General features: G+C 39.9%; 1 protein-coding gene across 1 annotated transcript; it reads right to left on the bottom strand.

Moving 5' to 3' along the window:
• Nucleotides 1-313: 313 nt before the first annotated feature.
• Nucleotides 314-26582, bottom strand: LOC114352461 (uncharacterized). The gene is made up of 19 exons (XM_028304070.1): nucleotides 26484-26582; nucleotides 25022-25141; nucleotides 23263-23413; nucleotides 22755-22873; nucleotides 21070-21241; nucleotides 19842-20369; nucleotides 12892-13020; nucleotides 12146-12242; nucleotides 10795-10937; nucleotides 10419-10490; nucleotides 9949-10031; nucleotides 9578-9697; nucleotides 8609-8759; nucleotides 5910-6028; nucleotides 4608-4773; nucleotides 3677-3843; nucleotides 1939-2041; nucleotides 1451-1570; nucleotides 314-531 (listed from the first exon to the last, which is right to left on the bottom strand). The coding sequence occupies exons 1-19, from the start codon at nucleotides 26580-26582 to the stop codon at nucleotides 314-316; spliced, it is 2877 nt and encodes a 958-aa protein (XP_028159871.1).
• Between the last annotated feature and the right edge of the window lie 436 nt (nucleotides 26583-27018).

The raw sequence follows: 27018 nt of genomic DNA, 5'->3' as shown, positions 1-27018 counted from the left end.
CCCATGTACAATTGACTCCTAGCACTTCTTGTTTTTGAGATTTCGTGATGAGTGAGTGAGTCAGTGACCTTTCGCTTTTATACATATCTAAATATAATAATATATGTATAACTCAAAAGGTGACTGACTGACTGACTGACTGACTGAGATAGTGATCTATCAACGCACAGCCCAAACCACTGGGCTGAAATTAGGCATGCAGGTAGACGTAGGCATCCGCTAAGAAAGGATAATACAAAACTCCACCCCTAAGGGGGTAAAACGGGATCCACGCGTACTAAGTCGCGGACGGCCGCTAGTTATAGATAAATGGCTAAGGCCGTATCTTTCTAGGTGTCCTAGTTGTCCTGGTTGTCTTTGGTGCCTTTGTAGTCGTTCTGGCCATTTTCTGGGCTTCGATCACCATGCTGACCTCGTACGGAGTCCAAATGCCAGGGTAGTGGTGCATTGTGTTCAGGTACTTCATGGCGCGCTTCACGTCTATGACTATGCCTTTGCGGCCGTATGCTTTCATGGAGAATTTCATGTACCCTAGAATGAGAAAAATTGGAAAATAACAGCAATCATCATCATCATCATCATCTCAGCCATAGGACGTCCACTGCTGAACATAGGCCTCCCCCAATGCTTTCGATGTCACCCGGTTGGTAGCGGCCTGCGTCCAGCGCTTTCCCGCTACCTTTATGATGTCGTTGGTCCACCTTGAGTGTGGATGTCCCACACACGCAATAACAGCAAGCTTTAATGTAATAATCACCGGTCGAGTTTTTCTACAAATTTTAGGTTGAATGATGAAATAGTTTATTCAGTACAGTACAGTACAAGGCCCTTTCCAGGGCACACACGTCCCAAATATAAGTTGCCCCACTACCACTACCACTTCGGGACATTATATGGGCTGGTGCTGAGAAGAAGTGGCGGAAGAAACTCAGTCACCTTTGTCATTTATTACATTATTTACACCATAGAGCAAAGACACATAACACACCGGAAAGTGTGCTATGATCCTAACAGCCAATAAACACCCTGGAAGTGGAGTCTTGTTGGTCCTATAAGATAGTGAAGCTGTCATTGGAATCGTAATGATGCAGAAGGGAATTCGGTTGTTGTGCCAGCCTATAAGACAGAAACTGGATACAGGCCGCTATCAACTGGTCAATCTTGAAATTGTCTGAAATATCGAACTCGAGTCGATGTCTCTCCGAAGGGATGCGCGAAGCCACAACAAGGGCTCTCGCGGAAGACCCTTACGAGCCCTTACGAGCATGTCAGGATAAATGCTGAGCCTATTGACACAGTGGCCCACTATTTAACTATATTCATTTTGTGTTGTTATTGTATATAATTTGTCCTTACTGTGTTAAAAAAGTCTATCTGTGTTAATAAAGTCTATTTCTTTCTTTCTTGGTGCTATAGTTGAAATGATGGCAAGATAGAAGAAGACGGATACCTGAGAAGGTGACCTCGACGTAGAAGTCGATCTCGATGTACTGGAAGCCGCTGCAAGAGTTGGGGTTGCCGGCGCACCAGCGGCGCAGGCGCAGCGACGGCGGCTTGTCCGTGCTCGTCGCTCGAAAGGTCAAGAAATGTGCTATGACCCTAATAGGCCATAAAAACCCTGGATTCGCAATGATGTGGAAGAGAATTCGATTGTGCCAGCCTATAAGACAGAAACTGGATACAGGCCGCTATCAACTGGTCAATTTGAAAATTGCCTGTGGTCCTATAGCTAAAATGATGGCATGATCAGTAGCGGCGTAAGGGTGCCAAGCATCAGGGGGTAACACAAGTCGCGCAGATGAGTACTCACTGGCGCATCTGCATGGCAAGTCTGCGGTCTATGTCATAAAAAGGGGGGGGAGTGCGATCTTCGAATCGGTACTTAGGACTTATGACAGGGGGAGGGGGGTGATCGCCCCGGGTGAAGAAGACGGATACCTGAGAAGGTGACCTCGACGTAGAAGTCGATCTCGATGTACTGGAAGCCGCTGCAAGAGTTAGAGTTGCCGGCGCAGCGACGGCGGTTTGTCCGTGCTCGTCGCTCGAAAAGGTCAAGAAATGTGCTATGACCCTAACAGGCTATAAAAATCCTGGATTCGCAATGATGTGGAAGAGAATTCTGTTGTGCCAGCCTATAAGACAGAAGCTGGATACAGGCCGCTATCAACTGGTCAATCNTAGAGAGCAGAAAGAAGGAAGAAACTAATTTAAAATAAAAAAGCTAAAAAAAGTTAAAACAATCGCAAAGTCATAGACATTTTTAAACTTTTATTCGATTTTGAATGAACTTTTATGTCGCCGCGTCGTTGGTGGTTCAATGTGCATTTTGGCTGCCATTTTCCGATCGAATCGAATTACTGGTGACGCGGCGACTGACATTAGTGAAAACTTCCTATTGGTTTGCGATGGCATTTTGACTAGACCCACAGTCTTTCGATTATCGATAGGTAGGGCTTTGCGATTCGATTTTTTGCCGTTTGACTAAGCCTTTTTTGCTATCGACCTCTTTTGCGATTTGTTTATTTGTTTGCGACTGGTTTGCGATGGGTTTGCGATTTTAAAGTGCGTTTTGACTAGACCCGCAGGAGCCAAGAAGGAACGAAAAACTGTAAATAACGACCTTTTTGTTGCACAGATTACTAATAATTGACATACTTTTTTAAAATAAAATTATTAACGGCTTTGGGCGCGAATGTGGCCAATTTTTCATAAACTTTTTATCTTTCTATTGGAAAGTAACTCCTTGGGTTCCCAATTTAAAAAAAAATGTCTATTGAAGGAAATACAAAACTCGCATCGTTATGTAAGATAAAAACAATAAAAATAAATAGGTATGTAATAACTTATTATTTGTCTAATAACACTTTTTCTGTCTATTCACTATCGGAATTTTAATCAAAGATTGTAAAATTAATAATTTTAAGAAGTTAATTGGAACTGCGTATTCCATAAAAGTTCTTTAAATAAAAGGACATCCATTGCTGGACAAAGGCCAAGGATTTCCATATCGACCGGTCCATCCATCCATTTGATCGTCGGTTCATCTAGTCTAGAGGACTACGTTTTAGGCGCAGGACCTGTCGTTGGGGCAATTCGTGTGCTTTTGTCCAGCTGTGGACGAAATTCCGTTGAAACGAACGAGCTAATTTTCTGACGGAGTTTCTAAATAAACCATTTATATCTATACCTACTAACGGCCGCCTGCGACTTTGTACGCGTGGATCCCGTCTTACCCGATTAAGGGTTGGATTTTACTAAATCCCGTCTTAGTGAGCACCTACGTTCTAAAAGGAACCCCCATGCAAAATTTGAGACTCCTAGCACTTCTTGGTTTTGAGATTTCGTGATGAATGAGTGAGTGAGTCAGTGACCTTTCGCTTTTATACATATCTAAATATAATATTAGGTATAACTCAAAAGGACTGACTGACTGACTGACTGACATAGTGATCTATCAATGCACAGCCCAAACCACTGGACGGATCGGGCTGAAATTTGGCATGCAGGTAGATGTTATGTCGTAGGCATCCGATAAGAAAGGATTTTAGGAAACTTCACCCTTAAGGGGGTAAAACGGGATCCACGCGTACGAAGTCACGGACGGCCGCTAGTTATAGATAAATGGCTAAGGCCGTATCTTTCTAGGTGTCCTAGTTGTCCTAGTTGTCTTTGGTGCCTTTGTAGTCGTTCTGGCCATTTTCTGGGCTTCGATCACCATGCTGACCTCGTACGGAGTCCAAATGCCTGGGTAGTGGTGCATTGTGTTCAGGTACTTCATGGCGCGCTTCACGTCTATGACTATGCCTTTACGGCCGTATGCTTTCATGGAGAATTTCATGTATCCTAGAATGAAAATAGTAAATTAATAGTTTAAAAACTAAAAACACGCTTTTAACTACTGCACTAAAAGAGACGAATAAAGTGTCGAAAAGACAAGGCAAATCCTATGGCCTCCTTTCAGTCCTATCATCAGACCAGCTCGATGGTACCATAATATTGTATTTTCATCTAATCTACATAATTGCCAAGTTTCATGATGATACAAGAATTAGAAGTGCGTGTAATTCAGATTCTAAGATTCCACTACATAGTTAGTTACATACGCGTGTTAAAAATTGGCCAATAACAGCAAGCCGTAAAGTAATCACAGGTCGAAGTCTTCTACAAAAAATAGGTCTTTTATTACATACACCAAAAAGCAGACAGCATAATATCAACAGCTCGAAGGTAAACACACATCATACATCAGAAAGTGTGCTATGATCCTAACAGCCAATAAAACCCTGGAAGTGGAGTATTGTTGGTCCTATGGGATAGTGAAGCTGTCATTGGAATCGCAATGATGCAGAAGGGAATTCGGTTGTGCCAGCCTATAAGACAGAAACTGGATACAGGCCGCTATCAACTGGTCAATCTTGAAATTGTCTGAAATATCGAACTCGAGTCGATGTCTCTCCGAAGGGATGCGCGAAGCCACAACAAGGGCTCTCACGGCACGGAAGACCAGTTTCTTGACATGCCCTTACGAGCATGTCAGGATAAATGCTGAGCGGGAGCCTGTTGACACAGTGGCCCACTATTTAACTAAGATAGAAGAAGACGGATACCTGAGAAGGTGACCTCGACGTAGAAGTCGATCTCGATGTACTGGAAGCCGCTGCAAGAGTTGGGGTTGCCGGCGCACCAGCGACGCAGGCGCAGCGACGGCGGCTTGTCCGTGCTCGTCGCCCGAAACACCACGCAGCTGTATTCCACGTTCGCGTAAATCGTCATCTAAATCAAAACAAATCAAATCAAATCAAATATATTTATTTTGCAAACATGGGTATTACACGTAGGTGTTACAAGTATTACAGTATCTCCATCTTCCACCTTTTGGCATGCATAATTATAAATCAAACTTATCAATACTTACTAAGAAACAATATCACTACATAGTATAAAACAAAGTTGCTTTCCGCTGTCTGTTGTGTCTCTATGTATGCTTTCATCTTTAAAACTACGCAACGGATTTTGATGCGGTTTTTTGTATAAGATACAGTGATTTAAGGGAAAGATTTATATTATGTATACTTAGCATCCGTGCGAAGCCGGTGCGAAGCCGGTGCGAAGCCGGTGCGAGTCGCTAGTTATAATATAGTCCAACGATTTTGAAATGAAAAGTGGCAAAAATAAACTAACAACCTAGTATTGATATCAAATCAAATCAAATCAAATCATATATTTTGTGAAAATGGGTTTACATCAGTAGGTGTTACAATTTTTCAAGTAGGTATCTCCATCTTCCACCTTTAGGCATGCAAAAATATTACTGTAATGAGGGCTATCGTTTTTATACTTAACAGTTGGCACCCCTGGCGATTGACAGGACCTTACTCTACAGTGGCGCCATCTTGATGAGTGCAAATGCGATAGTCCTCCTACCACTTTAGCGCTCACCAGTTGGTGCCACTGTCTTCGCTACTAGCAAGTGACAGGACCTTACTCTACAGTGGCGCTAACTGGTGAGCGCTAAAACGATAGCCCTCATTGTCATTTACATTCATGATAGTAATATTGATAGTAGCGCCTTCATGTAAATGCCATAATTATAATGGCTGTCCAATGTGGCAATAGTCTGTTGGAACCCGTGACATTGACAGGGGGCGCCACCGTCAATACTGGATCGCTGGTTCCCTTTTTTGCCATTTTGGAGACCTATTAGTTGAACAATGGTGGCGCCCTCCTGTCAATGAGTTTGGTGGGACAGTTCAGTGTAAAAGTATCCTAATTCAAGAAGATGGTTCCTGGTGGTATATACGGCTAGCTGTGATATGAGGAGTCATAGTGTCATTAGTGACTCGTTGAATAGGTACATCATAGTACATACACTCTTTTACCACACCTATAAGATATACTTTCGTACTAACATTATACCTCAGCCTCCTCGGGCCAGACTTGTCAGCTCGGATGGTGGTCTCGTCAGTGTACAGCTCTTCTTTGATCTCTTCCAGGTCACAGGGCCCGTACCTCTGGACGTTGGCGAGACCTGCATTTATATGGACACAGGTTTAGCGCTCCTGCACACGACGCCACCGCCGCGCCACCGCCGCGCCTTTGCACTGTTTAGAGTAGGCGCACACCGTTGATTTTTAGTTAGCCGATAGTTTAGTCGGGCAGTTGATCAGTATGGGCATGTATGGGAGTGCGCACACTACGCCGATTCGGTTTGGCCGATTCTTCATACAAATCAAAATCGAGCACAATTATCGACCAACTAAAAATCAACGGTGTGCGCCTACTCTTATACGCGCTGCGTGAAGCCCACTGCCGCGCCGGCGGTGAAATTATGCTTTGATGGCGCGGTTGCGGCGTGGTGGCGGCGGGCTTTACGCGGCGCGTATGAACAGTGTAGGGGCGCGGCGTCGGCGCTGCGGCGGCGCGGTGGCGGCGTCGTGTGTAATAGACTTAAATACAATAGAATAGCGCTTAAGATTCACAAGTACATAGTTGAGCTAATATCATTATCATTTCAGCTATAGGACGTCCACTGCTGCTGAACATAGGCCTTCCCCAATGATTTCCACATCGCGCGGTTGGTAGCGGCCTGTATCCAGCGCCTTCCTGCTACTTTTATGATGTTGTGTACGTGTTCCCTCGACTATATCTTATTTTTTCTTACAAGGGGGAGAGAGTCTAGATAGTTCTTATGTAAGATCACAAAAATGCGCAAAGTTTAAATTATACTTTAAATATCTAAGCGCGGACAACCGCGCGAGTTTCTCTCGGATGCGTATAGGTCAGGGGTGGCCAACCGGTTGATCGCGACTATTAGTCCAGTCGATCGTGGCAAGGCAAAAAATACTATAAGGGAGAGTCCGCTAATTTGGACCAGTTTTTTTCAATCCCATTTTACACATAGTTTTCTTTTGTTATTGCTAATGTCCATGGTATATAATAAAAGATACATTATTCAACTTACTATTTCATAAGTATTAATTAACATGATTGTTGTATATTAAGCACAAATCAGCAAAGTACAAGTTCAGAGCTTCGGTCCAATTTAGCCAACCGGTTCGATAATTTGTACCACAGGGTTACTAAATTGTATTTCAATCAATTTCAAGCCTATAAAAAAACTATGGCAAAATATTATACGATACATTCTTAACAAATTAGGAAACGAAAAGGAACAGTAGTTAATAACATAGACAATCGATATTGTTTTACACGTTATCACGATTTTGAGTACAAGTTTTGTAATTCCAATTATCGTAACGCACACTTGTACCTAATCTACTTTGCCAGTCTTTTGCTTTCATTTATTGTTAGTCAAACATAACTACGCTATTATAACTTCAAAATATGATTTACTAAAAAAAAATTCAAAATCCTTTGGTAAAGTTCCATACAACTTGATGTGGTACAATTTAGCCGACTAGGTGATAGTGCTTTTAAAAAATCGGTAAAAAATATGGCTTATAAATACCGAAAAATGTTTCAAATAATTGTAATCCACACTAATTTACGCTTCTAAATAATATATTGGAAACACCATGTGATTAAATTTAACAAAATTACAAACTAAACATGTATTGTCAAAAGTTACTTGAAAACAATGAAAAAATACTTTTCAAAATAAAACACACGTGTTTGTTGTCACGGCAAAAACCACATGGCCGATATTAATTGATTTTAGTTGTGTATCGCTGAGTGTTGCAATTACAGACATTCAATAAATACTTTACGAAATATGAGGGTGGTACAATTTACCCGGCGGTACAATATACCGAACTCTCCATATGACTGTATACTAGTTCATTTAAGATTTCAAGAAGTATGTAAGTGGTAGATCGCCCAGGGTTTCGTTAGTAAATAGTAGATCTTATGTCTAATCAAGTTGGCCACCCCTGGTATAGGTAAACGATTTCCATTTCCATGGCATGGGACCCACGCACCCGCGTGCACCCGCACTGCGCCTCCCGGGAATTCCCGGCTTGTGTACTAGTCGTCAAACGTGTATTAATTTTTTTCTTTAGATTCTTACATAATAATGGGGGAGGGGGTCAAAAACTAGCGAAAATAGTCTTACGTAATAAATGAATGGCCCCTTTAAGATTCACAAGAAATCACTACATAGTATAAAACATAGTCGCTTTCCGCTGCCTGTCCCTATGTATGCTTAGATCTTTAGAAGCGGTTTTTTTAATAGATTGTGACTTAATAAGAAAGTTTAACCCACCACCACCCATGGTTCTTCCTGCCTCACGGCGTACGAACCGAATCTCGGGAGAGCGCGCGGGTACTTGCTCTGGGCTCTTTTCCCCGGGCGCTTTGCTTGACTCCCTACAAATTTCTCTGATCCATGTCCCTTCTCATAGTCAATTCTCCCCCTTCTGTGGCTTGACACCACAAATACGGTACTTCGCCTCGGGCTGCTATCGTTGATAAATGTCATCACTTCTTCTCATAACTTCGCCTGATTGTGTGCCAGGAGTGTGTCAATAAGAAGGTTTATAGGTATAAAACTCAATAGGAAGGTTTATGGGTATTATAGAAGAGAAAAGCCGGGAAATTCCATTGCAACCGTGCGAAGCCGGGGTGGGTCGCTAGTCAATAGTGTACTAACTCCTTCTCAAGATGACTTGGTTTGGCCCGAGCCTAGTGACGCTCGGCTTCCCCATCCTTTGGATGCTGCGCCGGATCCAGCTGTGGTACATGCCGTAGTCCAGGAACCTCGCCGGGGCCTCGCATCCAGGTCCATACACTCCGAAGCCAACCTGGAGAACGACAAGCTTCATCTTAGCACTTGCCAATAATGTTTGTCTCGAAACGAAAAAAAAATGAGACATAATTAAGAACATTTGCACAAAGGTTCCTTACGAAAAAAAATTGACGATTGTGGACAACACACAAAAAGACATTTTTGATTTTTAAAACTTCATACATGCTGTATATTTAGAGGTATTAAACAATTCAAGTGAACAAATGTATCTTATAGCACTTTGAATTAATTAGCGATTTAAAGACTGCCAAAGGTTGTGCCATTTGAAATGGCCCATTTCGATTTGGTATTTCTGCTTTGTTTGGTGTTCAATGAAATATAATATTCTGTCTACTCTGTCTACCCTGTTAAGAGAAAGAAAGAAAGAAAGAAACATTTATTACGATGAACATAACTTAGTTAAGGACAAAGAAGGTATACGGAAAAAAAGACAGAAATAGCATAAATATTAAAAGGAAGTAAAAAGTGAACTGAGCACTGCTACCCTGTCGCAACAGCGATGTCCATCGCAATGGGACTCCACTCAGCATATGCCAGCAGGGCCCACGGTGGTTGGTGGCCCATGGTGGTTTACTCTGTCTACTGTCCACTCTGTTTACTCTGCCTACTTTGTCTACTCTGTTTATCTAGTATGTATAGTCTGGTCCGTGAGCACGTAGAATGTTGTCCAATGACCCCAAGCTACCCATCCTTATCGCTCGCGCGTAATTATATTGCTGTCGCGACTGTGCGACGGGCGCCCGCAGTGAGTGTGCGAGTTGGTAGCTTGGGGTCATTGGACAAAATTCAACGTACTCGCAGACCAGGCTTTACCAGTCTCCATCTCCCCGCTTGCTTGAGTACGAGCACAGTGCCTCCCCCCCAAATGCAGTCCCCTCCGTAGCGAGCGCGAGCGCACGCCGTGTGCGTCGGCCACAACGCCTTTAGGTTCAACTGAAAGAAAATGTTGCAGTTCAATTGATCTAATTTATCGAAAAAATCTTTATTATGTAACACTATACATGTGAATGTTTATGAAGATGGATGAATTTGACTTTTTCAACTGATACTGAAACTATAATAAATTAAACACATTAAACTTTACAGTATTATGGTTTTTGAAAGAGCACGATAAGTACTTCTGCCGCTGGCAAGTTAGTTAAGCATAGGTATAGGTAATTTTAGGAACTAAAATCAATACGCACGCCAGATTTCCTGTAGTAAATTTTGCATTGTACAGGGTCGACGTACTCCATTTGATATAGCTGTACAATTGGTTTCTTGCAATCTGAAAAGTCCAATAACTGTTTAATTGTATTTTAGAATCATCATCATTTCATCCATAGGACGTTCACTGCTGAACATAGGCCAATGATTCCCATAATGACCGGTTGCCACTGCCAGCGGCCTGCATCCTGCATCCAGTGCCTTCCTGCTACCTACATGAGGTCGGCGCGGTCCACCTTGAGGATGGACGTCCTACGCTGCGCTTTCCGGTACATGGCCTCCACTCCAGAACCTTGCTGCCACATCGGCCTTCAGTTCTTCGTACTATGTGCCCAGCCCATTGAGACTTCAGCTTGCTAATCGTACTTTAGAATATAATAAAGACAATGTATTTAATACCAAGCTTGGAATTATGGACTTTACATAGTTTAAAAAACATGAAATTTACCAACAGACAGAGTCATTGCGTAGAACACAGGTTCAATGAAGTGTGATGGCGGCGAACATATGAATGTCAATTCTGTAAAATATATAAGAAAGAATATTAGCAACTTGTAAAAGCAAATTATTAATAATCATCGCCATAACAATAATGTTAACAGCATTATTGTGTTCCGGCAGTTAGAGGTAAGATAGCCAGTTCCTCCGTGGTTGAGGATTCCGGGTGAAGCTCGCTTCCACCTTCGGCCTGATCATCACTTACCATCAGGTGAGATACAGACCAAGAGCTTCCTCGTTGTGGATAAAAAAAATCCCGTTAACCCATCGTGGTAAGCTAATAATCTAACTAAATACAGTGTCATTAAAGTTTTTTCTTATACTACCTTGACGCACGTGGTCCAAGTCCAGTTGTATGAGAGCCAGAGCGCTGTGGGACTGTTTAATATAATCCGGGTGGTACGTGTAGTCTCTCACGGGGATGCTCGTTGAGGAGCAGTTGCGACCCAGGTACACTCTTGCTCGGACTCTGTAAGATTAAACACAAGAAGTCGTTTCAGCCAAATGACGTCCACTCCCGGACAAAAGTCTCCTCCAAGGATTTCCACAATGACCGGTCCTGCGCTGCCCGGATTCAGGTTCTTCCCGCGATCGTCACCAGATCGTCGGTCCACCTAGTGGGAGCCTGCCCACGCTACGTCTTCCGGCCCGAGGTCGCCACTCGAGAACTTTTTTGCCCCAACGGCCATCAACTATGCAAGCTATGTGCCCCGCCCACTTGATTTACCTACATTGTACAAATTCGATAGCGTAGTGTAAAATTCCTAAAGTTCTAATAAAGTTGATGTTACTCATTAATCTTTTAAAAACAAGGTCTTCTTTTAACCTATTAAAAAACAAGGTCACTTTTTTGTCTGTCTGTCCCTATGTATGCTTAGATTCAAGAGGAAGGTTTTTAAGTATAAATACATTGTACCTGTGCGAAGCAGGGGCGGGTCGCTAGTTGCAAAAAGTAAATCAAATGTTACACACTGTGTTCTCTACTCAGAATATTGGTTCCAAATCTTCATTTTCTGACACCTAGCGTCGCACCAAGGAACTTCGAAATACATCGGCGACAAGGATCGTGGCAAGTGAGGGGTGACTTCAGCCTGGTTTCAGGCTGTAGGCAGTACGCGGCGCTGAAAATAACCCGCGCTACTCTCACTAGATGGCGTTAAAAATATTACTCTACAATGTCCGCGGTTCCACTACGGTTCCCTATCCATTTGCATAACATTTTTAGCATCTTGGCATAATGTAGGTAATTACGTATAATACAAAAAAAAATATTTTGTCTGTTGGTTTAGGGCACTTTAACCTATTTTAACACTATAATCCTACTAATATTATAAATACGAAAGCTTGTGTGGATGTCTAGATGTCTGGATGTTTTTTACTCTTTCACGCAAAAACTACTGAACGGATTTTGATGAAACTTTACAGTATTATTGTTTATAACCCAGAATAACATATAGGCTATAAATTATGACGATCTGTGACAAACTAAATTTCACGCGGGTGAAGCCGCGGGCAAAAGCTAGTACTTAACTAAGTTAAATCGGTTAAGGAAATAATATTATGCGAAAAAAAAACCAAAATTATAAAATGTAAAAACATGAATGCGAAAGGAAGGGATCCCTTCTAATCTCAACGCGTTTTTAGCCGACTTCAAAAAGGAGGGGGCTCTTAACTAACCTGAAGTCACGTTTGGGGATGTGGTCTATCTCGATTGCTGTTCCGATCACCATCTGCTTGGTGACCAGCACCACCGCGGTCGTGCGGCGAGTGTTGCCTAAAACAGAGTACAGATAAAGCCTGGTCCGTGAGCACGTAGAATTTTGTCCAATGACCCCAAGCTACCCATCCTTATCGCTCGCGTGTAATTATATTGCTGTCGCGACTGTGCGACGGGCGCCCGCAGTGAGTGTGCGAGCGCGACAGCAACATAATTACGCGCGAGCGATAAGGATGGGTAGCTTGTGGTCATTGGACAAAATTATATATGTGCTCACGGACCAGGCTTTAGTTTCATCCACGAAGACGCGCCCCACCATTCATCAGCGAATCGGTACACGCTAAATTTATCAATGAGTGCACACGCACACTACAATAATGACGCTCGGATTGCTGGGATCAAACTCCCCGCACCCCGCGCTTCCTTCGACCAAAAATTGGTGGGGCGCGTCTTCGTGGATGAAACGATCTACAGTTCAAATTGTAACATATTAACTGGCACCTATTAAGGTTCAGCCAAACCGACGCGTGCAGCCGGCGTGCGCAATGGCGATGGCGATATCCGATAGTTTCGGATATCCGATAGTTTCTGTTACGGTTACGGATATCCATAACATCCCTGGACTTCATACGTCCATCTTGATAGCAGACCGACCAAACTATCGGCCGACAAAAGTCGGTATGTACGGAGAGTAAAAAGCACTTACCTGAATGATAGACCAAATATCCAAGCCAAGGGTACGTCTCAATTTTGGCCACCCCTTCATAAATAAAGTCCACGGGAGACTTGTCTATTCCACACGTTGAATTTCGGTAGTTATTCTCAGCAGGCATTCCTTAAGGGAATAATTCACTGGTCATCACAAAAATCGATCCTCCCGCGACAAGCACTTTCAAACGTATGCATCCCCACTTCCCACCAATATTGGCACCATTTAAAAGCCTAGTTCTAAACTTCATTTCATTAAAGGAAAGGTTTTTACCCCAAAAATGTCTCTGTAGAAGAATCCAGAGTCACTTCTTCAAAAAATAGGTGGTTACGCTTGAGCCAACTTTTATGGGTATAAAACTGTCAAGTTGGGATTAATTGCTATCCATCTGTTAATGAGGACACGTCGTGATCATTATTTGGTTTTATAACCATAAAATTTGTTCTAATTGATCCCAAAGGTGAACCCAAAGTGAGGTCTTTTTTCAAGTCACATTCACACAATCATTTATTTAGAATTTAAATGTGTTTTTCTTTAAGAATATTATTGGGCTTTCAAATAACACCAATATTGTTGGGGCACCGTGACTGTGTCAGAAGAAAATCTTTAAAGTTCGCGTCGCGGAAAATGCGGTTTATTTGATGTTGAGTGTATAAATTACTTCAAGTGCATCTATAACTTTATTATAATTTAAAACTTTTGTGAGAATGAACACGAATTTGCAATATGAACGATAATAAAATGAATTTATTAAATACTTATGAATTTATAATAACATAAAAGTTATACAGGATGATTTTGTTATCAGTATCCAAATTTTAATAAGCTCTACAGAACAATTTAAAAATACAACTTTCTTTAATTAATGTTAATTGCGGTATTTTTCGCGTAAAAAATTATTGAAAATTTAATTCGTGGGTCCCATATCTTATTTTTTAAAGGTTAAGGCTTATTTTCGCGTACTATTATGTCTATTAAGCTTTGTAGTAATTGAACGTACGTATTTTTCTATGAACGAAGTAAATTATCCACGTGAGCCGCGCGCTGCGGATAAAAATAATGAAATATGAAAAAAAATATTGATTTTTTTTTACGTAAATCGATTATGTTACTGATTCTGAGTCGCTCCTAAAAATTTGGATACTGATAACAAAATCACCCTGTATACAAACCGTCACGCACCCAATAATTACTCACCACCACCAATGAAAGTTATATAAAAAACACCAAGAACAAAGTTATGGTTCACTAACATGCTGAAAAGTTACTTAATCATGTGTTTGATTAAAATAAAATAAATAAATGTTGATTTTAACCCATCTTGGACACAGTTTATGTCAAATTTATAAACGATCAACTGGCGTACAGAATAGCTGTACAAAGTACAAAGTAGAGTTGAAGTACAGAGCAGTAAGTAACTTTGTTTGGTTTGAAGGAATTTATTTGTTATTCCACAACAATAAGTTGGCGTTTTGTTTCACAACAACCAACAACTGACTATGTCGGTATGCCGTCCCGACCGGCGGGATTATTACGAATCTTAGCAACCAGTCGTTATGTAGACTTCTATCTAATAATAAAGAAAAAAGATTGTATTTTTGTATTGAATAGGCTCCGAAATCACTAGACCGATATAAATGTTTTATTGATATATGGGACGTGTAAAAGTGCTTTTTAAAGCCTACTTACAGAAATAAATGAGTTTTACTGAGTTTTAGTGTTTTATGTACTCGTATTTTAACCCTTCAAGTACCAGCGAATCGAGCGGGACCAAATCAAAAATATTTCATTCAATTTTAACCAATATTTTGACACCTATGAACGTCAAAAACAATATAAATAATACAATCGTTACCGCGCGGTCTCATGCGACCACAACGCCTCCCGCGCACTAGGCAGCCAGGCTGTGGCAGCCAATACTCAATTGAGCATTGAGCCAATCCAGTATATGAACTCTGGAGTGCTATGGTGAGGGACCTCCTCGTGGTGCACCCTGGGCAACGTCCGCGTGGTCTGTTTCACGCATTAGTTTAATTTAATGCATTATTAACAGTTTTTTTTTACCCACATCGAGGAAGCTCTTGGCCTGTATATCACTTGTGTGCCTACCATGAGTTTACGTTAGGTGCGCTCGCTAGCGAATACGTCAAAAAATTCTATGAAGATTTTATTTCTTGAAATTAGCCGCTAGGGGCGCTGCACAATATGTCATACATTTAAATGTCATTTTTTTACGCAGTCGCTAGCGAGCACACCTGACGTAAACTCATGGTAGGCACACTGATGGTAATTTTGATGATGTTATGGTTGGCATAAAAAGGTTATAGTGAGCCAACCTTAAGACATAATATGCGATCGCGGACTTTTTTTACAACTTTTAAAGTGGAACAATCCTGTCATATAAAAATGATTTTTGAAAGAAATAAAGAAAGAAAAAAATATTTATTTGGTACCAAAAAATAAAACAATATGTACAATCAACTTAAAAAGCAAAATACATTGTACCAAATTGGTCTCTGCTCAGTATGATTTTTGCGAAACTTTAACCGTTTACGCAGCGACAGCGACAGCTCTCAAAAGGAAGAAATCCCAGATTTTCGAACCAGTAGCAGGCCTCCGTCACTCGCCTATGCCGGCCGAGATAATTACCTACAGCGCGCGACAACTTCAAGTTGCAAATCAGTCAAGGCCGCCATGCGCCGTGACGCGCCTGTGAGCACACGCGTATTTCTATACACGCTCGGTCGATTATCGTCGCAATCAAGGTTTATTGTTCCAACAGCACTGTTATTCTTCTTTAATGGAAAATCGTAATATTTAGGAATAATAATTAACTGTAGTAATTTAAATAATTAAAAAAAACTACTCTTTAAATAATTTTGAAATACTTATGACAAAAAACTGTAACAAAAAAATTATTTAGCTAATAAAAACATTAACTTTTACTTCACCGTGTCTATTTTCCGACACTACACCTTTTAAAACTGTGTGTCCAATTTAGAATTATCGCAAAACTGAAGTTTATTAATAGGTACTTTAGAGATGGTACGATTATAAAAAAAACACTAGATTAAAGTTTACCAATCGTAAATACAATAAATGCTTCTTAAAATTAAGTTTTTATTTATTTTAATTTGCTTATTCAACCCTGACNAGAATAACGAATAAAATAAAAATAAATGTTGAACTCCATACAAAAAAAAAGGAAATTGTCAATAACTTATTAAATAATAACTTTATCAAGAAACGTTACATAACATAAAATATTCCTTTTTGGTAAAGGAACACATTGGCATATTTATTTTTTCAAAATTCGGCACTTGATTTTTGAGCGACGCTAAGTCTATGAAGCTCTAATATCAGCCCACCGTGCGTCACTCGCCTATGCCGGCCGAGATAATTACCTACAGCGCGCGACAACTTCAAGTTGCAAATCAGTCAGGACTAGGGGTGTCCACTTTGAAAAAACATCGATGTTTTTTTCGATTCGATATTTTGAAACTGTACATCGATTTCTTTCGATGTATTGGAAGAAAACATCGATGTTTTGTATAAATCGAGTACTTTTTTAAGATTTTTTATAATCCACTAATTTAAGCATTGTATTATTAAAAAACAGTAAAAGCCATACATGAGAAAAATCTTCATTATACAGTGTGAGTCACGTTAAAGTGCACATATGAAAATAGGTGAAACTAGACCTATTTTTATCGACAAAAAAAAGGTCAAAAAATTTTGAGATTTTTTTTTATTTTTTATAGATTTTAATAACTTTTAAACTAAGAGGTATATCCTTATCAAATAAAAACAGTAATAATGCTTAATAATAAGCGATACTAAAAAAATATATAAAATATCTAGAAAATGCCAACAAATAATAAAAAAATATACTTTTTGAAAAAAATCTGCTTTAAAATTCGTGTTTTTTTGGTTATTTGATAAATTTCTCCAAATAATGCCCCCATAACAGGTGGTTTTTATTACTTTGTATTATTTTTTATATCCCAAGTATTTCCAGAGTTCTTTTGGAAGACTTTGCAAAAACAACAGTTTATTTAAACGTTTGCCTTTCAGCCTATTTCTTTGTTGATTGACACAAACAAACTCGCCAACTGACACGCGTGACGCGACATTGACATAACAGTTTTTTTTTATTGTCACTAGAGACACTACTCACTGCACTCGTATGCAGTGTTACCAACATTTTTAAAATACAAGTTGGGTTGTCCGTATAAGTAAAATTTTAGTGGTCAGACTTGAGTTTTATGAAATTTTAATTGGTTATCATCGATTCGATGTTTTAATACTGAAAACTTAAAAACATCGATACATCGAGTATTTCAATAGCTTTTCAAAACATCGGATCCATTCGATGTATCGCATTGTAAACATCGATGTTTTCAATACATCGATGTATATCGAATATCCCTAGTCAGGACCGCCACGCGCCTGTGAGCACACGCGTATTTCTATACACGCTCGGTCGATCATCGTCACAATCAAGGTTTATTGTTCCAACAGCACTGTTATCCTTCTTTAATGTAAAATCGTAGTATTTAGGAATAATAATTAACTGTACTAATTTGAGGCGGGTCGTTACATTCCCTCTAATATGGTCGAGTGAAGCGATGGCTGGTTCACTCGTCATGTCTGTGAACAGGCGCTGCTTTCGGGGACTGGTCAATCCAAGTTATTCAAATTTATGTATGCGAGTCATTTCTACTAGTTTCTTAATATGTAAGTTTAGANCATATAATATGCGCTACATGCGCTACGTTTGATGCAACAGTTAATTTATTTATTTCCATTATAAGTACCACGCTCGTGTGTGTGTGTGCGTGCGTGTGTGTGTGTGCGTGTGCGTGCGTGCGTGGGTGTGCGTGTGTGTGTGTGTGTGTGTGTGTGTGTGTGTGTGTGTGTGTGTGTGTGTGTGTGTGTGTGTGTGTGTGTGAGTGTGTGTGTGTGTGTGAGTGTGTGTGTGTGATGTATAGCTAGACCTACTTATGTTATAAGTACTAAAGTTTGTATGTATGGGTACTTATTAATTTATAATAACATAAAAGTTATACAGGATGATTTTGTTATCAGTATCCAAATTTTAATAAGCTTTATAGAACAATTTAAAAATACAACTTTATTTTAATTAACGTTAATCGCGGTATTTTTCGCGAAAATATTAATTGAAAATTTAATTCGTGGGTGCATATCTTATTTTTTAAAGATTAAGGCTTATTTTCGCGTACTATTGTGTCTATTAAGCTTTGTAGTAAACTTACGTATTTTTCTATGAACGAAGTAAATTATCCACGTGAGCCGCGCGCAGCGGATAAAAATAATGAAATATGAAAAAAATATATATTGTTTTTTTTTTACGTAAATCGATTATGTTACTGATTCTGAGTCGCTCCTAAAAATTTGGATACTGATAACAAAATCACCCTGTATACAATCCGTCACGCACCCAATAATTACTCACCACCATCAATGAAAGTTATATAAAAAACACCAAGAACAAAATTATGGTTCACTAGCATGCTGAAAAGTTACTTTGTCATGTCTTTGATTGAAATAAAATTTATTTATTTATTTATTTACATACACACATTTACTATTGTTAAAATAAATAAATGTTGATTTTTAACCCATCTTGAACACAGTTTATGTCAAATTCATAAACGATCAACTGGCGTACAGAATAGCTGTACAAAGTACAGAGTAGAGTTGAAGTACAGAGCAGTAAGTAACTTTGTTTGGTTTGAAGGAATTTATTTGTTATTCCACAACAATAAGTTGGCGTTTCGTTTCACAACAACTGACTATGTCGGTATGCCGTCCCGACCGGCGGGTTTATTACGAATCTTAGCAACCAGTCGCTATGTAGACTTCTATCTAATAATAAAGAAGAAAGATTGTATTTTTGTATTGAATAGGCTCCGAAACCACTGGACCGATATAAATGTTTAATTGATTACTCGTAATTTAACCCTTTAAATACCAGCGAATCGAGCGGGACCAAATCAAAAATATTTCATTCAATTTTAACCAATATTTTGACACCTATGAACGTCAAACAATATAAATAAATCAATCGTTACGTAAGGCAGTCAAGCTGTGGCAGCCAATATTCAATTGAGCATTGAGCCAATCCAGTATATGAACTCTGGAGTGCGATGGTGAGGGACCTCCTCGTGGTGCACCCTGGGCAACGTCCGCGTGGTCTGTTCACGCATTAATTTAAAACAGCAATTTAATTTAATGCATTATTTTTAAACAGTTTTTTTTACCCACATCGAGGAAGCTCTTGGCCTGTATATGGTAATTTTGATGATGATTTGGTTGGCATAAAAAGGTTATAGTGAGCCAACCTTAAGACATAATATGCGATCGTGGACTTTTTTTACAACTTTTAAAGTGGAACAATCCTGTCATATAAAAATTATTTTTGAAAGAAATAAAGAAAAAAAGAAAAATCGTTTATTTGGTATCAAAAAATAAAACAATATGTACAATCAACTTAAAAAGCAAAATACATTGTACCAAATTGGTCTCTGCTCAGTATGATTTTTGTGAAACTTTAACCGTTTACGCAGCGACAGCGACAGCTCTCAAAAGGAAAAAATCCCAGATTTTCGAACCAGTAGTTCCTGAGATTAGCGCATTAGTATTATTATTATTATTTAAACTTATATGCACATAGAACGGTGCACATAAGGCGGACTTAATGCCTTTCGGCATTTTCCTCCAGTCAACCTTAGGGCCAAACCAAAGGTTATTCAACCAAACAACCTCTTCAGCTTTATATATTAATAATAATAATATAGTAGGTATTAGTAATAGTAGATGTATAATTTTTAATTGACATCATGTCTATATTTCTAGATTCTTCTATACAGGCCTGCCAACTGAAAAGATTATAGGATAATATTCAGTAGGTACATGCCTATAACCTTTTAAGACATATATAACTAAGTACGGATCAGGATTATAAGGATCGTTTAAAAAAAGGCGGTCCAAGAATTGATTTCGTCTCTTTTGAAGTGCAGACCCTATTATTGGTTCGTAACCGGCGATGTTGTATTGTAATTTTTCTTCTTGTCCTTCATAACGCCATATGAAATGGCGTGTCCTATCGGGTATTCCAAAATAATTATTTTGTATTTTCCTCTTAAACCACCAGGTTGGTTCAACGGCAAACTCCAATTGCCCACAGTATTTTTTGTCTCGGGGCATTATAGACCATTGCATGCAATGTTCATAGACTTCGTACCGTCTAATTTTAAAGCCCTTGTAAGATCCATGCTTCCATCCTGGTACCCACGAGTAGTTAACGCTATCCTGATAGAACATGTCAAAAAATGTATTATACTTAGGCAATTCAGGGTGCTTAGCGAATTGGTTTATATACTTCATGGCTTGCTTCGGGTCTATTGTTACGACTGGCTTCCCGTATGCTCTTACTTGGTATGTTGTGGGGCCTGAAATAAAAAAAAATTAACACTGGGGAACTTCGAAGGTGATAAAGCTGTCGAAGTAATTTTATTTTTACCCGACTGCGCGACACAAAGGAGTGGTAATGTGTTTAACAGCCTAGCCTATGTATGTATGTTCCTTTGAAGCACTATAGAGACCAAACGCCTGGGTCGTTTTTAAGGTGATTATAGACCCTACTCTACGTCTTCTAACCGCGCGCCGGAAGACGTAGCGTAGGCAGGCCTCCCACTAGGTGGACCGACGATCCGGTGAAGATCGAAGAACCTATACGGCTAGCACGAAAAACTTTCGAGTTCAAATCGTTTGCGTACTCGAATCGCCATCAAAAGATTTAGTAAGAAAACTACAACAGGCGCCCTTGTGAACGTGTCGTAAAGTGAACTTAATATGAGAAATGGTTGCACGAAACTTATTTTGAGAATCAAAATTGTCACGTTATCGTTTAATTCGAAGGTTGAGTATCGAATTATGTCAAATACGCAAACGATTCGAAGACGAAAGTTGTTCATGCTAGAAGTACAGTGGGTCTAGACAAAGTGCAAATTATGATCGCAAACCAGTCGAAAAGTGGTCGAAAAGCCCCTTTTTTGTATGGAGTTTTGACAGATTCGATTTTCGATTCGATCAAAAAGTGCGTTTTGTCTAGGGGGGCAGGTTTTTAAAATTGAGCGGATGATGGCGTACCAACGAAGTGTATGGTGACGTGGAACTTGACCTCGAGGTGGTGCTGGTCGTAGCAGAACTGCGCCGTGGACGCGCAGAAGCGGCGCAGGCGCAGGCGCGGCGCGGCGCCGCCGAGTGCGTTGTCGGCGCGCACCACCACGCACGAATACTCCACGGTGTCCAGCAACGTCAGCTGCCGCGTTCAATTAAGAATTTAAGAGTAGGCGCACACCGCGCCGTTGATTTTTCGTCGACCGATAGTTTTGTCGGGCAGTTGATCAGTATGGGCATGTATGGGAGTGCGCACACTAGGCCGATTCGATTTGGCCGATTCTTCATACAATTTAAAATCGGGCACAACAACTATCCGCCAACTAAAAATCAACGGTGTGCGCCTACTTTAAAGCCTTGGTCACACGTACCGAGCAAATGGGCGAGACAGTGCTCTCGGCCGAGTACTCGATGTGTATGAACATTACGCCGAGTGCTCGGCCGAGCGCTCGAGTATGTGACTCGCTCACCCAACTGTCTCGACCGAGTAAACATTTTACTGGCTTAAAGCCTTGATCACACGTACCGAGTAAACGAGCGAGACATGTTCATACAACACACCGAGTACTCAGCCGAAAGCACTGTCTCGCCCGTTTGCTCGGTACGTGTGATCAAGGCATTAGAAGCGCGACAGCAGCGCGGCAGCGGTGTTTTTATAATGTAAAAGGCATGCATCCGCTATCACATAGTATGAAATTTTCGGCAGCGCGTCTGTCGCGCGTTTGTTGCGCTGCTAAATGTGGAAGCGCTCTAAGGGCGCCCCTCGCCCACGGCACGACTTTTTGTAGTGATGCTGTCGCGCGTTTCGTAAACGAGCGACAGCATCGCTACTAACGCGCGTTTGTCGCATTTGCAACGCACTACAGAAGCAATGCAGCGCGACTGTGTCGATGCAACGCGCGACCGTGTCGGACGACATCGGGGAAAGAAAAGATGATTACTGAATCGCGTTTGCATCACGACAGAAACGCATTTATATGGGCGAGGGCAGCTAGCGACCGCATTGTGACCGTAGGTATGAACTGTATCGATGCATCCACAACACGTGTTCGCTACGTGGTCGCTCCGCTTAGAAAACGCTTGTAATCCACCACTGTGGCAGATCACAAAGTTCGACCAAACCAACGCGTGCAGCCCGCGTGCGCGATGGCGATCAATGCGAAAGTCTGATCGCCATCGTCATCGTGCACGCCGGCTAGGGCGTAGTGTGAGTTTACATCAAACGATTTCGATATCGAGTGCGTAAAAAATGACACACAATGACGTTTGACGGTTCGTACAGCGCCCTCCTAGCGGAAACTTCCAAGAACTAAAACCTTCATTTATTTTTTAACGCAGTCGATATCGAATGCGCTTGACGCAAACTGACACTATGCCCCAGATGACGTCATTATTTTGCAAACTCTATCGACTAACTTTTTTCAATGAGGGTTTTCGCGAACGAAAAATCCGCCAGATGGCAATACGTAGACGCGAGGTTCAAATGCTGCATGATTGGTTATTTTTGACATGACATTGACAGATATGTCAAAATCCACCAATCACGCAGCAGTCAGACCCCACATCCACGTCCCGCCATCTAGCGGATCTTTCATTCGCCAAAACCCTCATTACAAAGCAACCATCTGGTTTAAAAATACTTAAAAAAAGCTCACATTGTATACAGCCTTCCCCCTTTTTTGCACGTCGTGGTCTATAGTTGTCCTGTCACCATAGATCTCATATTGCCTCTCCTCATCGTCGCAGGGCCCGTACCTTCGTACGTGTGTTAGCGCTGTGTACGTAAAATAAAATACGTTTTATTTTTCAGTCCATTTATGAATCTGTTTCACGTTCCTTGCTGACGTCGTGTATAGTTAGACTGACAAGCGCTTTTCGCGCAACACAGACAGGTCCTTCATAAAGTTAATTTAATATACCTAGCGGGTTCAGACTGCGAGCATGAGCGATGATGTGCACACGTGCAAATTGTTATGTGCACAATGGCGCGCCGCATTCGCGTTCGAAACATTTAAAATATTTCCGCCATTTCAAAATCAGAAACGTCAAAATAAGCACGATTCGCCGAATGAAAAATAGTATAAATAAAATTGTAAAAAGAAATACAAAATGAAATATAGAAAAATGCAAACTAATTCTTTTTAGAGTGAAAGACCTACTTACATCTTCTTAAAATGACTTCATTTGAACCCACTCTGCTGAGTGTTGTCCTGCTGGGACTCGAGTAACTACGCGAGGCCCAGTCATGGTACAGGAAATAGTCCAGGAACCGGGCAGGCGCCTCGCAACCTGGCCCATACACTCCTAACGCCGCCTGCAGAAAGATATCATGGCGTTCAAAGTCAAAGTCAAAATTCCTTTATTTGCATGAATTATTAAAAAATAGTGCTTACAAATCGTCAAATATTAAACTAACAAAAAAAAACTAACATTTTGATTATTATTGCCTTGCCTCATAATCTTTTTATTGCCCTGCCAGCGCTTCGAAACCAACAACATTGGGCTAGTGCTGAGAAGAAAATATTTATTCAATTTAGACCACTAGTGGCACTTATGATACAAAACTTATGACACAAACTCAGTCACCAGTTCACCACTGTCTGCCGGTTGATATAAATAAAAAGAAATTGCAGTAGTAGGTATATATTGATTCAGGAGCAGTTCTCTGAATTTACTACTATTCTTGTATGGTGTATCGTACAAAAATAGGTATAGAAGATTGCGTAGTATAACAAACAAAGTAGTGACGTGCTGATATCTAGACTTATGGACCAAAATATGTCCAGCCAAATGACGTCCACTGCTGCATCTCTACCACAAAAACTTTAAACTTTGATTCGTTTGCGTATTCAAAACGCCATCAAACGATTTAGTATGAAAACTTAAACAGCGCCCCTATGAACATGACGTAAAGTGAACTTAGTATAAGAAAATGGTAGCCCGAAACAAATTTTGACAATCGAGATCGTCACGTTATCGTTGAATTCCAAGGCGTAGAATTTTGTCAAATACGCAAAAAGTTTTTCGTGCTCTGGGGCCATATTGTGAGTTTACGTCAAACGCATTCGATATCGACTGCCTAAAAAATTACATTGTATGACGGATTGTATAGCGCCCCTAGCGGAAACTTTCAAGAACTAAAATCTTCATATATTTTTAACGCAGTCGATATCGAATGCGTTTGACGTAAACTCATACACTAGCCCCATGAAGGCCTAGTGTGAGTTTGCATGTGAGCGCGTAAATGTATGACGGATTGTACAGCGCCCCTAGCGGAAACGTTCAAGATCTAAAATTTTCATACATTTTTCTAACGCGCTCACTAGTTTGATGTAAACGTTAGATGTAAACTCACACTCAGCCCACTAGCACTGGGTAAAGGTAGTTTAGGTTATCTATCTATATATATAAAAGAAAGTCGTGTTAGTTACTTCGCTTATAACTCAAGAACGGCTGAACCGATTTAGCTGAAAATTATCAGGGAGGTAGTTTAGAGCCAGGAAAAGGACATAGGATACTTTTTATCCCGTTCGAAATTAAAAAAAAAAAGTCTGCTTATTTATTGCCATTAAGGCGGAACAAAGTTCGCCGGGTCAGCTAGTTTACTATAAAAGTTTTGTTTTAAAATCCCGTGAAGTGATAATTTTATCTGTTGTTTAGTATTTGTTAGCGCGTGAACTTTACCGTGATACCGAATTGCACATCAGCTGGAATGAAATTGGAGCGCGAATCGCGCGCGGTTGAAGTTGAAACGCGAATAAATTGGAGTCGTTACAAATTAGCACAATCGGGGCCTTGGAGTGTGTCGTTTTGAACAGCAACGCCCGATTCAGGGGTGATTAATAGGGTGCCGTTTTTACCCTTTGGATACATAACCCTAAACCCTATAAGAAAAGATTCACACAAACTGATTGGAGCTTACCATATGCCACCTTCCATTCTGATATATTGTGAGAGCTGTCCCCGCCACCCAGAGACACTCGCCGCCCTGCATCGCTTTGCCGCAGGCGAGATACGTGGGCCACATATCGCTGTCGTCCAGCTAAAAGAAAAATCAATAGGCTAGTTTCTTAAAAAAAATTTTTTTAGTCCGTCATGTTTAATATCAAAAATATTGGACACATATATTTTTATTTGTCAATCTAACAAATAAAACGGTTGCTTTTTGACCCAGGAAACATCCCATTTAGCGTAATTTTTTAAAATTTGGAAAACGAGACATTTTGTACGGCAATACTAGCCAATGACGTCACTATTTTGTCAACGCAATTAAACTACTTTTTTTCATTTGAAAATTATAAATAACTTGAAAAAATCGAACTGCCTAAGGCGGGAATTGAACCCACGACCTTCCGCTTGCCNTTTAGCTCGGAATATTTATAAATACATATATAAAATTAATATTCATACATAAAAGTACAAGGCAAAATATCGGGAGAGTTTAGGCTCCATTCACCAGGTGTATAAATTGACATAATAAGTTTATTATATTTGCTGCTACGGAACCCTTTGTGCGCGAGCCCGACTCGCACTTGGCCGGTTTTTTTTCAATTACAATGCAACCAAAAATCTCAATTTGCATGTTAATTAAAAATTAAATAAGTGTTTTAAAACCAGAATGAAGTTTCTTTTTAAAGTTGTGATTTCGAATTATTGGGGAATGGTGTTAAATAAATAGTCTATTTTATTTTCTCTTTATTTTGATTAATTTGGAACTTTTAGCGAAAGACAAATTGAAATTTTGGATTCCTCCAAATAAAACAGCACATTTCAATCACTGCCTTTCTGCATGGCCCCTCGAATATAACAATGATAGATCTACTAAAAGATTTAATTGAAAATAAAATACATTCTATATCTACTTAAAGCTAAAAAGCTTTAGTAAAAAGGGTTAAATTTATAATACATATTATTATATAAAAAAAATATGTTTAAGGGTTAAGTAACCTACCTACTCTGTAACTGAAATTATCTTTCTGACAATTTATTGGTTTAATAATTAATTTATTGGGTTAATAATTTGGAGCATTTAATAATTATTTGTTTTTTTTCTTTCGAAAAAAAATGAGAAGATCCTTTTCTAAGTTGATAAGTCTGCTATGACCTTAAATAGGAAGTACTATCCTTTCGCGATAAGTTTGCCGCTGGCGATATGACGTCACTCGAAGGAAAGCGTCTATAACTATAGCGAACTATATTGAAAATATTTTTTATTTATTAATATTGATAAAAATTGTGTATTTGCGTAAAATAAAACACTTAATTGCGTTTAATCACTAACTAATTGCGTTTAATCCACGTTGGACGTGCATTCCACGGACCGGCAAACAGCGCGAACGGGTAGTAGGATTGTTTTTCATAACAGTTGATCCTAAAATACTTACGTTGTTTTCTTTGTAATACGCATGGCAATCCTCCAGACTTACATAGTCCATTAGGTACACTCTGACTATAGGATCGTAACAGTCTGAAACAACAGACATTGTAGTGATTGTGACATTCAATAGAAATAAAACTGTGGTAATAGACAGATCGATAATAAATTATTGAAATTCTGATGTCTATTAATAATTTAATACTACGCGAAATAAGAACAACTATCCGGATCACTGGTTCCAATTTTTGCCATGTTGGAAACTATACAGGGTGGAATTTTGTAATGCCACCTGGAGGGAAGGTACTCTTATTAAGAGTACTACTGTAGATAGAAATTTTTACTCAAATAAAACATTCCTTTATTTTTTAAAAGAAACAGAACTGTATTCAAAGAAAGGGTGGGAAGGGGTCTCTTCTATCATTCTTCATTATATCATTAACCCAAGTCCCATCCCACTTGGTTCCATTTTGTAACTCGTCTCACTTATTTGAAAATGGCACAAATCAAGTCGGCCCCGACGTGTATTGCCAACATCAAAAAAG

This window comes from Ostrinia furnacalis, unplaced genomic scaffold, assembly GCF_004193835.3.
Source record: "Ostrinia furnacalis isolate ACB-3 unplaced genomic scaffold, ASM419383v2 OfSCF1370, whole genome shotgun sequence".
Taxonomy (NCBI): domain Eukaryota; kingdom Metazoa; phylum Arthropoda; class Insecta; order Lepidoptera; family Crambidae; genus Ostrinia; species Ostrinia furnacalis.
This window is presented reverse-complemented; position numbering and strand designations above follow the sequence as displayed.